Here is a 14,780-nt window from a genome sequence, read left to right as displayed (position 1 = left end):
AAGAGGTTAAGTAAGGGATAATGTACACCCAGCCGGTTGTTATCGCAGAATAAACCCTGACAGAGTGATCAGGACCCCGATGCGAAGCGGAGGGGTCTTGCATCACTCTGAAGGGGTTTATTTTGCGATAACTGGCTGGGTGTACATTATCCCGCTTATTACACGGCTACTAGTCTCAAATAAATTAGACACAAAATATTGTCTTGAGATTAAATATTTTATTAGCTCTTATGCAAAGCTTTCGCGAAGAAAAACAGTTCCAAACTGCTTTAAGCCTTTATCTATTGCTGCTAAATGTTGAAAATGAATGCTGAAAGGGTTAGTTCACCCAAAAATGAAACCAAGCCTATGATTTACTCACCCTCAAGTCATTATAGGTGTATATGACATTCTTCTTTCATAAAAATACAATCAGTTATATTTAAAAAGTCTAGGCTAACGTTAATCCAAGCAGTAGTTCTAGCTGGTTTTTGAAGTCCATAAAAAATGCAGCTGTCCGTCAAATAACGTGCTCCACACGGCTCCGATGGGTTAATAGAGCCTTCTGATTCGAATTGATGCGTTTGTGTAAGAAAAATATCCGCCTTGAAGTCTTCCATTGTAGCCATGGCTGTTTAAGTATTTAACAGCCACAAGATGGCGCCAGCGTTAAGCATAGAAGTAGTACCGGTCAAGATAACTCGTAGTACCTGTATGAGCGGTTGTTATCTGAAAATAACATACCGCTGGAATGCATTAACGACTTTAAATTAATCACGTGTTAACGTCGACAGCCCTAATATATATATATATGTGTGTGTGTATGGCGCATGTTGTGTGTTTGCTCACGTGATAACAGCAACGTCATACGCACATGACAACAAGGAGGTTACTGTGGTGCGTAAACGAGTTACTCCTTCCACTTCTGCTAGTTTTACTGAGATGTCTTATCCCATGTGAACTGGCCATTAATATTACAGAAGTCCTGAGATAAAATTACTTTACCCCCACCCACCCATGTTAAACTAATCCCGTCCGAATAGGGCTTTTGACTAACAAGGAAGTTTTCAGCTCTGAAATTTACAGGATATTCTTATATTATCATGACCTTTCATGACCCAAAAACTCAATGGGAAAGTTGATTTCTCAATTTATCACCCCTTTAATACTTTTCCCACCACATGTAAATGACTTCTCTCCAGTATGAATTCTCATGTGCCTGTTAAGGTTTCCTTTTCGGTTGAAATTTTTTTCACATTGTTGGCAGGAGAAAGGCTTCTCTCCAGTGTGAATCCTCATGTGTTCTACAAAGTGTGGTTTTTTAGTAAAACTCTTTCCACACTGAGGGCATGTGTAAGGCATCTCTCCAGTGTGAATTCTCATGTGCCGGTTAAGCCTTCCTTTTTCAGCAATAAACTTTCCACACTGTTGGCAGGAACAAGACTTCTCTCCAGGGTGAATGCTCATGTGCCTGTTAAGGTTTCCTTCTCGGTTGAAACTTTTTCCACATTGTTGGCAGGTGAACGGCTTCTCTCCAGTGTGAACCCTTATGTGGTATACAAGGTGTTGTTTTTGATTGAAACTCTTTCCACACTGAGGGCACATGTAAGGCTTCTCTCCTGTGTGAACTCTCATGTGCCTGTTAAGGCTTACTTCTCGATTGAAACTCTTTCCACACTGAGGGCATGCGTAGGGTTGCTCCCCAGAGTGAAGTCTCATGTGGACTTTAAAGGTTTCATGTTGATTAAAACTCCTTCCGCACTGAGGGCACAAGTAAGGTTTCTCTCCAGTGTGAATGCTTATGTGGTATACAAAGTGTTGTTTTTGATTGAAAGTCCTTCCACACTGAGGGCACACGTAAGGCTTCTTTCCATTGTGAACTCTCATGTGCCTGTTAAGGGTTCCTTTTTGGTTGAAACTTTTTCCACACTGTTGGCAGGGGAATGGCTTCTCTCCAGTGTGAATCCTGATGTGTTCTACAAAGTGTTGTTTTTTAGTGAAACTCTTTCCACAGTGTTGGCAGGTACAAGGTTTCTCTCTAGTGTGAATTCTTATGTGCCTGTTAAGGTCTTTTTTTAGAGTAAAACTGTCTCCACAATGTTGGCAGGTGAAATTACTTCTAGTCCCCTTATTTTTAGCCCATTTCTGTGACAATGTCTTTCCAGCCTGTGAGCAACACAATGTTTTCTCTTTTGTTATGAAATCATGGTTCTTACATTGATCTTTCTCTTGAATTTCATTCAGTACTTCACTCTCCTCTTTCAGGGCCATCAGATCTAAGGTGAAAAGAGACAAATGGATATCAACAATTAAATGGCCCAAAGCAACAGACAACAAAACATTTAGGCATGTAAAGTATCAAAATTAACTAGATCTTATTCCCAATTATGTCACACTGAGGGGAAAAGATGGACAGAATGCGGAGGGCCCAGAAGGAGTGTGTGGGGGTGGGGGGGTCATTGATATCCTATTCATAACAATGTCCTTCAAAATAGCTGAGGAGCACTGTCTTTTTACACTTAAATGAAGACTGAAAAAGAGCTTAAGATACAACTGAAGAGTTTTCTGGGCCCATTTCAAAAAGTTTAATTTGGATCAGAATTATCTAGATCTAAAATCCCATGTTTTGCTATCCAGGACCTGGGGTGTATTCCAGAAAGCAAAGTTAACTCACCGTCAGATATACCTTGAACTCTCATTTGATTAATCCAAACCTTGCTTACTCAAGGTATGCTGGTTCCAAAAACGAGTCCGGAAGTAAGTTCAGACAACTCTGATTATGATCCCAGTTAACACACAAGACATTCTCAACAGAGTGACAAATCGATGATTCACCATGGAAACAGACACTGAGAAAAAGTACGCCATTCTTCTACTTCTTTTGTTTAATGGCAATTTACATAACCTACTTATTGCACATCGCCAAATATTTGGTAGTTGTGCAATAATTTTTAGGACCTCTTTATTTAATAAGTAATCTTTATTCACTGAATAAGGAAATGTAAATTGCAGCCAGGGCGTCTAACAACTCTCTGTTGACTTGCAAGCTTGAAAAACCAAACTCTAGTCAGGCCAATCACATCGTATATGGAGTCGGTGAGCAGGCTTATCATAATGACGGCAAAGTTGTGACGGTTCCTTGTGAAATCCCAGCTACTTCCCTGCTAACAAAGAACAACACGGAAGTCATTCTTCAAAAAGGAAGATGTGTTCTGAGATTTACCGACTGGATATGCCAAAAGCTTCATCTATCAACTAGCTCCGCTGTTGGGAAAACGCATGGGACTCAGCCACAACCTGCTTGTTATTGTTGTCTCACCACTGATAGCTCTCTGGTTGGTTGTAGAGCTATCCTATTACGTGCAGTAGGGCTGGGACGGGATTTTTTTACCGTGGTTGAAAAGCAAAGAATGCCCCCGGTTCAGCAGTAAAGCGCTTTTAAGCCCGTGATATAAAAAAGAAGAAATAAAAAAACATGCAACAGGCGTGGCGCCGCGCCCCCTCTTGCGCGTCTTGTTGTGAGTGCCACACACATTAATCTTTTTCTAGTTTGCTCTGTAAATTATATTGAGGGTATAACTAATGCATATATGCCATTTTAAATACTGTACTGTATTCCAGATATATGTAGCCTACATTTTACAACAAAAAACGCGCAAACATCCATTTCATAAGAATGCGTGTTTATTTTCCGTTAGTGAAACAACACAGGCTACAGCCTGTAAAAAACATTTAAATGATTATAAGTAAATAATGGTAATCTTATAGTCATTTAAATGTTTTACAGGCTGAAAAATAAGAATACAGGCTGAGAATAAGAATTAAATATTTGTTTAAAAAATATTTGTTTTATAGCCTATTGCCCCGCAAAGATGCGTCATGCCGCTCGGCGCTTTGAGATGAATGTGGGACACGAGCTGGATAGACTCCTGCTCGAATGTCTTCGTCTTCATGTTTTCTCCTGATGTTGCAAAGCAATACTTGTTGTAAAACGTCTGAAGAGTGAATTTTATCTTCCACAGGGTCAAGACATTTAGGCAATGTTTGAATTATATAACATGCATCCGAATACTTCTTAAGCAAACTAACCCAAACCTGCCCACCTTGAAGATATTTTATGAGTACAACCATCAACCCAATGCTTTCTACATTGTGGCATTCTATTTCTGACGCACTTCATTCGCTGGGCGAGGGAAGATGCGGTGGACCGGGATGAGTCGGGGGACTTGTGGGGGGGGTTTGCTTTAATTTATAATTCAAATGAATAGAATTAAAATAGTATTAGTAAAAAATAAAAATAAACGCTCAATATGGTGCCCCTATGGACAGGGATGCAAACAGCGCGCTTTTCGGCGCCTGCCGCTTTTTTCACGTCAGTTTGGGTGACTTGTGTGAATCGTGCAGATACGAGGAGTTTTTTTGGGGGGTGGTCAGATTATAGTTTCACCAACAGTAATTCTGGATTACTCCACCAAATATGAGCTAAGTAAATCAGAACACTGAGTGCGGGTGAACCGCTAATGTCTGTGGTATCTGCCACTGCAACACATTTCTCCCTGAGACCAGAGTTCAGCGCTGTGCCTTCCCGTCTTACTGGCAAAGTTCTGGTAAGATCAGCGGAGGTTAGGTTATTGTTGGTTTATGATGTTATACAGGGTTTTTCCTGCATAGAGAATTACAAAATGGCTGCCTTCGTCTGTCGACAAAACTCAGAAAGGCAGACACTTGCTCAGAGTCATTCAGCCTGTAGTGATAATCAGAAATATATCATCACATGATCCTGCAGCAATCACTCTTATATTATGATTTGCTGCTACAAAGTCATCTAAAGCCATTCCATAGCTGAATGTGCGGGACAGGGATATTATATTAATATTATTTCCATCGTTTAATTAAAGTTGACGGAAACTCGTCTTCCCTCCACTGCAGCTGTCAATCATCATATCCGTTCAGCATTCAAACTGCGCGTCGCGTTCGGTTACGACAGTCAGCAGGTAAAACTCTCATATCTTCCCCTAGCTACATAATTGATCTGTAAATAAGGGCTGTGGGTTTGAGTTTATAGCTGTTTCTAATTTCACTTGATTGTTTAATATAAATCTTGGTAAAAATGACTGCAGTTTGTATCAGTACCTTTTGAACATTTAAAGCCCATTTTAATAAAAATGTGAATATAGTGATAACCATGAAAATATGTTTTTAAAACTTTCATACCATTTAATCTCTATTAACAATCTGCCGTTGATTCCTGACCTGCAGTCGTACCACAAATGACAAAATCAATATTTCATTAAATACTAGCGGTTCACTCTTCCACGTGCAGAACTCAGTGTTTTACTTTAAATGTTTACACAATTCCCTCTCTAACTTTTCTCCAGATTATGCACATAATCCCAATATCAATGACCATTTCAATCTCCAATGACACTGTAGAAAAAAAATTCTACATTATAACATGTCAGCTAAACAGAGAACGCTTTTGAGGATGAGAAAAAAAATCCCTTGTAGACAACAACAGGGCTTGACGCCCGATGGCCTGGGGCCAGTGTAAAAGACACTCGGGCCAGTTGACGGAACTATCACTTGCCCGCTCGGGCCAGTGGTGCATCTTCACTGAAGCACATTCAGTCAATCTCATTTAAATCTTGAGTACCTATAGAGTAGTATTGCATCTTTCATATCTCTAAAAGGTTTTTAGTTTTATTATATTAGTAAAATAAAGATACGCTGTACAGTCTTTCCGGAAAAAAAGTGGATGGAGGTGTGTCCTGTGGGCGGAGCTCAAGAATGACAAGCCCGGGCAGCTATTGTGTTGAAAGTGTCTGAAAGCTGTGACATCCTTTACCGTGAGGAATTTTTTTTTTTTTTTTTGGAGAGGGTTTTACAATAAACAGACAGACACCTACAGTGGCCAGCTACTGATGAGAAATGTGTATAGAAAGCTTGAAATGTCCACTTCTAAACGAAACAAAAACATTTAGTTAAAGCTGCAGTCCGTAACTTTTTGCGCTCTAGCGGTTAATAAACAGAACTGGATGCGTTTTGCAAAAGAACATTGTAGCCGGAGCTACTTCTCTCTGTTTATGTCTATGGTGAGTCACACAGGGACTGTGCTCCTCCGCAGCGGTACCTACCAGTCTGGCCTGAAATAGTCCCAATATAAATACTTATTATAAGTGTACCATAATTATTTAGGGTAAGACAAAAATGTTGTACATTGTCATTGTATAATTTTTGTAAATCTTGAACAAAAAGTTACGGACAGCAGCTTTAAGCAAATTGCAGTGTTCACGGGAGCAGCTAATGAACACTGAACGCTTCTGTTCAGAATGCTGCGCTCCATCACTGCATGTGCTTTGAGTTTAACGCCCATTTTACACTAATTCTGACTTGTGCAACTTTGTAGCCTACACATTGGTTTGTAGTATTAATTCTTATTTGCTAAAAATATATATTATTTCTGAATATGGCATAGCTTTCTGCCCAGCCGATTAGACTAATAAAGTAATGATTTAAAAAAAATAAAAATGCTTGATCAAGGGCCCGGCCGGCGGGTCAGGTTCGGGCAGGGAATCAAAAATCTATTTGAGAGTGTCCTGTATCTGTTGTGATCCAGCTGAAAAGAGGTTTGTGTTTTAACAGAAGGAGCAGAAAAGAAGTTGCAGGTTCTCCGGAAAAAAAGGCGTTTGGGGGCGTTTAAAATGTGTGTTATTTTGGCAAGGTTGTCTGCTACATTTACATTTAATCATTTAGCAGACGCTTTTATCCAAAGCGACTTACAAAAAAGGGGAGAGTAATAGAAGCAACGGAACAGACAAGGCCGACAACCTGTAAGAGCTGTAAGAAATCTCAATTAATTAGCACAATACACAACAATATTTTTTTTTTTTTAAAGACAGACATCTACAACAAAAACTCACGTACGCAAAATGCCGAACACTGGATTTTGATAGCTATGATAACAACCCATTAGGACAAAGGCTGTTGCCCCAGCTGTTGTCGTTAATGCAGATTCAGTGGCCCAATGGGTTGGTTTTGTATTCTAGCTAAACGCGCAGCAATAGCCATCTACAACAAAAACTCACGTACGCAATATACAGAACACTGGATTCTGATAGTTATGATAACGATGTAACATACCCGCCTGAAGGCACAAATCCGGATGAGAGACGTAGATATGATCCCGGAGTGTACGCTTTTTGGTCGTTGCTGTGGTGATCAGTAAGTGCTATTCTGTATTGTTCAAGTGCAAATGGAAAAGATGTGTCTTAAGATGTTTTATAAAAATGGCTACAGACTCGGCAGCACGAATTGAGATCGGCAGGTCATTCCACCAGGTGGGAACGGTCCAGGAAAATGTCCGTGAGAGCGATTTCATGCCTCTTTGGGATGGAACCACGAGGCGCCGCTCACTCGCAGAACGCAAGCTTCTGGAGGGTGTGTAAGTCTGAACAAGTGAATTTAGGTATATTGGTGCAGAGCCAGTGGTTGTTTTGTAGGCGATAACTAGTGCCTTGAATTTGATGCGAGCAGCCATTGGCAACCAGTGCTAAAGTTCACATGCCTGGATCTATACATCACATAATTGAGGTCGCTTCAACCCGCAGACATGGAAAACGACCCGTGGAGAAAAAAAACGCAGATTTGGCAACACAGTCCAGTTGAGCTCTGTTGACATTTGATTAGTTGATTCATTGCTCTGATTGGTTGTCGGTCTGTCCAATTAAAGTCTTTCCTGGTTCGGTTGAAACACGCCCCATAATTACAGCCCAATGGAGCAGTATCAGACTCATATTCTGACTAGAATTGAGTATGACCACATCAGGCTACTTCATTTCTGTAAAACTAGAGATTTTAATTAGGATCAAATGACTTGAGTTCACCAACCTGTTTGTTCCTCAGTTTCTTCATGTTTCACTCTCAATGTTTCCTCAATCTTCACGTCTTCACTCTCTTCTTTAATAAACACCATCTTTATAATAGTGTGTCACACGGATCTCAGTTGCTTCACCAGGAGTTTTTCTTTGTGTTTGAAAACAGTCCTGTTTAAGATGAGAATAATTAGCAGAAACAAATCCACATAAAATCTCTGAGTGCTTCTGAATCAGCTCTAGTTATAGCAGAAATAACCTAATGAGACAAAACACTCAAAACTAACATAGGCCTGTCGCGATAGTCGATAAATCAATTAATCGCACGATATTAAAAATGAGCTCGATCATTTTTCCGACCGCGATAATTTCCATTTGCATGCTTTTTTGTTGTCCTCATCTCTCTCGTTGACTGCGCGCGCCTCGTCCATTTGGGCAGGTGTTTATACTCAACGCGCAGACCGGGTGCGGGGTGATGAGACGTCATTCTTGGCCAGCAGATTCGTCTGGAACTTGTGGCTCTTCGGTTGCGGAGCCACATGCAAAGTTACGAAATTTGACGTGCACAACGTCAAGCGAAATACTAATTTTAGACAGACTTCTAAGGCAGTGTAACAGTTTAATGATCTATATATATATATATATATATATATATATATATATATATATATATATATATATATTTTTTTTTTTTAATAGTGTATCCTAAATTGTGGATAATAAAAATATCATATGCTGAAGTACATTTCTGGATTAAAAGAAAAACCGTGAACAGAAAACCGTGATACGAACCGAACCGTAGGTTTTGTGAACCGTGCCGCCCCTAATATGCACCTAAAACACAATCATCCGTTGCAGTTTTCATCCATTTTATTTATTGTTTTTGGTGTTTATTTAAATGCATATTTTAAACAGACTGAGTCCATTGCATTTATTGTTTTTGGTTGTTTTGTTCATTTATTGTGGTTATTTAAAATGTTTTCCATTTTTAGTGTCAAATAGTCTTTAGAAATGAAAGTTTATTGATCTTTGAAAAGGTGTACCTGCATTTTTTTTTTTTGCCATTATCATTATTTTAGATGAAAATGTTCTCAGAACGACAATATTATCGTTTACCGCAATAATTTCTTGGCCAATTTATCGTCCAGCAAAATTTGTTATCGTGACAGGCCTACACTAACATGACAAATAAATTAAAGAATACAAACTACACAAACCCTTAATATATTAGGAAGGGAAAAGTGTCCTGGATGCTTAAGGAGTTAGAAAAGGATTATTTGAAGGTGCTCTTTGGGGTCGGGGAAATCAGTAGTAGAAGGAAATCCAAAGCTTTTTATAATTTTCTCAAGAAGAGTGCCTTGGATTTCCTTCTACTATACCTTAATATTTTAGTTTAGCTTTTAAATGATTTGTAGAAATCGAGAGCTTCAAATTCCTGAACCATTTGTTGGTTCAATGGATTTGGAGTCTAAGCTCCGGTTTTCTCGTCACTGCTATTTCATGTTTGAACTGATTCAAGATAAAGAGCGAAATTAGACGCTCCCTCTGTTAATCATGAGTTTATTATGTTAATTTAACCATATAACGCTGACAAATGTTAGATAAAGCAATGCAGTGCTACATTTAATAATATATAATTAATTCAGCTTCGTTTCAAACACTTTAAATGCTTAACACACTAACCTCTTTTCAGCCGAATCACAACAGATACAGGAGTGCGGCGCGACCTTATGGCGTCATACACCAAGAACACAATAAAAGTCCCAGTCACTGCTGAGTCTAAAATCACAAAAGTGTATAGAAATTTACATATAAATATATATTAATAAAAATAAGCAAAGATCATACAATTCAGAGTTGAATGTATTATTGAAATAGATTTAAAAACACAATGGTAAGTTAATAATACAGCTCACATCGAGGCAAAAATTTATTTTTTACTGTTTGTATATATACACAATATAGAAAACACACATTAAACATATAAAAGCTATAAACAACGATCTTAAAGGTGCTGTGGTCTGGATATATGTAGTTTGAGAGAGTAGAGAAACCATGCAGTTTAGATTAAACACTCAAACTAAAGCTTTTTTCTTATGGCTTATGTCTACTGTATCATATCATCATTTATTAGTTTATCACTTTAAAATGGGAAATGTGACCCATATAATGTCAGTAACAAGGCTATTAAGATTTTATGAAAATAAATCTACTGATTCAAGGTCAATTGTATTTGTAGACATGTTATACATATTCTCAAGTTTTTAGACTCAGATGAACTTCATATGTCCACATTTTTATCAGAAAAAAATGATTTATATGCATTTCAATACTGACACATACTGTACACGAACATACATTAAGTTTATGTTTAACACATTTGTCAGTATTTGCATTTCAAATTAGTTTAGACTTGGTATAAATGGTTTCTTCACCCAAACAGTTTTACCTTTTAGACAAAGTCTCTCAGTTTTTAGTAGTTTCCTTATATTGTCAGCACATAATTTGTAACACATATTTAAATGTGTTTCCCCAATACATGCAAATCTCAATCTCTTTTATTATTTGTATAATTTATAAAACTTTAATACACTAGCTCATCCATGAACATGATTTCTGCCCGAGTTCATCTGTGGAGGTGAAGACGACACTCCCATGATTCCTGTTACGCCTGTTTCACACATAGTTTGCAGTGCGTATGTGGTGCTTTTTTTTTTCCGTACGCATGTTAATGTATCTTTTCAACTGATTTGTTTTTCCAAATGCGGTCTGTTCCAGGAGCGTTGCATATACAGCAGTGCAGCGATAGTTTCCGCACCAAGTCTATTTTTTGCTGTGCTGGATGCGCTAAATTAAAGTGACATTGTTTGAATTTAAAATAAACATGTATTGACACGAAAATCTAGTAACTTCACCACAGATGCATACAACTTGAATATAAAAAGTGCTATTGTTATAATAATATAATAAGTGCTATTGTTTACTGTAGCAGCAAACTGCTAAAGTAAACATTGCCAACACTGAAATAAGAGCGTGCAGTTTATCTATTTATCAGAGGCGCATTAAAGTTCCGATACTATAGCAACAGCACCAGTGCGTTTACTGTCAGAATCATCATCATAAGGAAAATGTTCCAAATAAAGAGAACAAAGAGGGCTTGTCTTTCTATTCCGTGAAGAAAAGTTAGTTTAGGATTAGCTGGAAACAGAAAGACACTGGTGCCTTATATTTCCTCTACATAGAAGCATTGCATGTTTAATGTCTGGAACACTTTAAAAAGGTTGTATAACCATTAACACTATCATACACAATAGTCAACATTAACTAAGAATACTTTTAAAGGCTTTTTAAATTGTGGCTTATGTAAATTTCTACACATGTCATTTTATATAGGATATTTTCAACATTTAATAATAAATTATTCAAATCTTGTTACATTAGTTAATGCACTGTGAACTAACGTGAATAGCTGTATTTGTATTAACTAACATTAACAAAGATTAACAAATACAGTAACAAATGTACTGCTCATGGTTAGTTCATGTTAGTGAATACATCAAATAATGGTAACTAATGAAACATTGTAAAGTGTAACTTTTTTTTTATTTTATTTTTATTTATTTTTTAAAGTTGCACAATGTAGTATTTTTGCAGTAAAATATCCAAAAACCACTAGGCCAGTGTTATATATTTTGTTCAGTTGAGTACTTACAATATCCCAAATGTTTCCAACTATTTGTAAATTGTGAGAAAATTGTTATTTTAAAACTTTTTTTAGTTTATTCTTAGCTAAAAACACTTAGTTCTTTCAAAAATATATGTGCTCATTAATGTATATTTACTTCTTTCAAGTAATAAGGTATTCTCGTAAGTTTATAATATGCCATTGAAAATACATACGGGTGAGGGGTTCGAATGCTGGTCGTCATGTTGCCCCTCCATCTTGAAAGTACATTATCCAAAGAGGGACATACCCGTAAATTCAAGCTTCGCCTTTCATGTTTTAACACTCGATGGCACTCATGGACGAGGTCGAACTGGAAGCCATGTTAATCTTAATAACAGAAACTATTATTCACTGGCTTGTCATATACCTTTTCACCGCTAGATGGGGGAAAATATCACACAGTGTAGCTTTAACTAAGGACCGGAAAGTTTCAGCATAGCGTTTGAGCGAGTCGCCTGTCAATCGCATGTATCCTGTAGCGCGGGAAGGGGGGGGGGGGCTGTGGGGGGCTGTGGACTAAAATTATATTGTATTAAAACATGAAATGAAATAAAATAAATTAAAATAGACTGACATAACATACTGTGTTTTAATGGGATTAAAATAATGGGCCGTGGATAAGATATAAACTAATTAATAATTATTTTAATAATTCCTCAGGAAGTGCTTTCGTCACCATCATGTTACCTCGCTCACTCTCGTTTGGTCATGGTTTGCAATACACAGCAGAAACGTATGTAGACTTTTTTTTTGAGTAACGTTACTACTAACACGGTTAAGAACAGTAAAATTGGGAAATCTTCTCAAATAAAGTATGTAAACAACAACGACGACCTTGACACCGACACAAACTCTGTTCAGACATCCGCGAGGTTTGTGAGCTGGACGTTAACATGTAAGTTAGACTAACGTTACTCTCACCAGTCTGCTGAGGTCGGGACACATGATATTTTACAAACGTGATTATGAATCATTATTTCTCCAAATATGCGCACATGAGGGACTAAAAGCCCTGGCAGATGCTGGATATTGTATGTAGCCTATGAACACAAATAAAAAGAATGCTTTATGAGTGATGATTAATGTGTGTGTGTGTGTGTATGATCCATGGGCGTCGGAACCATTGTGTGTCGTGAGGACAAGAGACTCACCCACTTTTAAAGACCAATGATATTGGACCCACTCACTTTTATCGTCACTAATTCAACACGTCTGTTTACCTACCCCTAACCAAGAAAAACGTATTAGGTGTTTGACTCTTTTTTTTCCACTTTTCTAATATTTTCTCAATTTTTATTGAAAATAAATGCCTTTCTGATCTGTGATGTGAAAAGGGAGTAGAGCGAGTTCGGCAAAAGGCAGGGCAAATAACTCAGTGATTTCCGTAATTTTGTCTGGCGCAATCAATCGTTTAGTAAACTGCAGAATATTTGTATCTAACGTTACTCCAGCAAAAACTAATTCTGAGACCACCCACAGTTTTGCTTCCGACACCCATGGTATGATCGCGTTTTAAGTAATTAATTTTAAACAACAATAATCTGGGGCGGTGGGTCCGTCTTTGCTCTTTGACGGTAAAGGGGGGTTCTACTAGCCTACAATACCTGTCTGGTCGCCACCGACAACATAATGACGTCACACATTTTCCGACCCAACTTTCAGCCCCCCCGGAATTAAACGGCTTCCAGCGCGCCTGCATGTATCTATCTAATTACGAAATGACCAGGAGTAGGCCTAAATGCCTTCTGAGATTCTTTCGAGACGTAGCCTATTTAATTCCGATCATTCAAACAAACCAATTCAGAAGGTGATCTGAAAGCATTTCAGACAAAACTGGACAAATGTAAATGCATCTGGTTGTTTAAACCACATATGCAAATTTTACTCCTGGCAAATGGCTAAAAAATAAACGTGTGAGAGCGTGTTACAGGCTATGTTGTAGTCAGATAGATATGATGGTGCTACTGCAATAATATTGCTGCAAATGAGTAAAGCAAGCCAAAGCAAATGGCCGTAAATGAAACTTAAAATAAGTCACAAAAATAAGTCACACAAAACACAATCATCTTCAATAAAAATTAATGAGACTTATTACCAGTGCAGCTCGCTCTTTATCATATTGCGCTCTTTGAATTTGAAATGAGCTGAATAAAATGCATCTTTCGTTGATGTGAACTCCGTTAAATGAGCATATGCCGAAACCAAATATAACTACTTTGACATTAAAAACTAAACTGAACTATTTTAATGGCTGCAACAATGTAAAAAAAACAACAACAAAAACGGGCTCGTTCGACTCGGGCTGAGAATTTTGATAAATTGTAGGTTTTTACTAAGAAAAATGATTAAAATAGTAACTCACAGTGACTTGGATAAGTAACTTTAATCTGATTACTGTTTTGGAAATAGTAATGCGTTAGATTACTCGTTACTGGAAAAAAGTAGTCAGATTAGAGTAACACGTAACAACGCAAGTAATGCGTTACTGGCATCACTGGTTGTGAGGTAGATAATAATTCCTTTTCAGACTCAACAGATTAGAAGCAGAGTACCTTAGGGGCATGAAGAGGCAATCAGTGGCAGCAGAAATCTTTCTACCATCTCCTGGACTCCGCGTCGCTCTGCTCTGACAATTTCAATAAATAAAATAAATTTGTGAAAATACATTGTTGTGAAGTTATTTCCCCTGTATGTATGCTGCAGAAGAGAGATATATATATATATATATATATATATATATATATATATATATATATATATATATATATATATATATATATATATATATATAGTCATATCTATCTTGCAGAATAGTCCTGCAGGAACTGTATATTTTAAATAGAACCGGAGGGATGTTATTCCTGAGGATGTAATTCCTGCATATTGTTTCCCTCATATAATTCCTGCAGGTATTCCTTCCTTCTTATTCCTAAATCCTGTAGGAAATCTGCATAATGTTCCTGCAGGATTCCTACTAATTTTTTTTTTTTTTTTGGTAAGGGATGTTTTTATCACATTACTATGTCTCCTCACAATATTACAGAAATGTAATACCATTGTGTTATTAAACGTATTTCAATAATACATTCAACTATATCTTTCATTTTGACATGTTTTAATAGATTTTTTTTCTACATAAACTTCTATGTGATTTTAGACTCAGCCGTATACGGGACTTTTATTTTGGTATCCAAGTGTGATGT

At 37.4% G+C, this 14,780-nt stretch overlaps 1 protein-coding gene across 1 annotated transcript in view; it reads right to left on the bottom strand.

Moving 5' to 3' along the window:
• LOC137049413 (zinc finger protein 569-like) overlaps positions 1–9,611 on the bottom strand; it is a 45,813-nt gene extending 36,202 nt beyond the window's left edge. Inside the window, exons 1-3 of the mRNA XM_067427963.1 lie at positions 9,534–9,611; positions 7,867–8,021; positions 1,158–2,255 (exon numbers count right to left, since the gene is read on the bottom strand). Of these exons, the coding sequence (XP_067284064.1) occupies positions 1,158–2,255; positions 7,867–7,951 (1,183 nt within the window). The 5' untranslated portion in view covers positions 7,952–8,021; positions 9,534–9,611. The remainder of the gene's footprint in view (positions 1–1,157; positions 2,256–7,866; positions 8,022–9,533) is intronic.
• Between the last annotated feature and the right edge of the window lie 5,169 nt (positions 9,612–14,780).

Source organism: Pseudorasbora parva, chromosome 20 (genome assembly GCF_024679245.1).
Source record: "Pseudorasbora parva isolate DD20220531a chromosome 20, ASM2467924v1, whole genome shotgun sequence".
NCBI lineage: Eukaryota > Metazoa > Chordata > Actinopteri > Cypriniformes > Gobionidae > Pseudorasbora > Pseudorasbora parva.
This window is presented reverse-complemented; position numbering and strand designations above follow the sequence as displayed.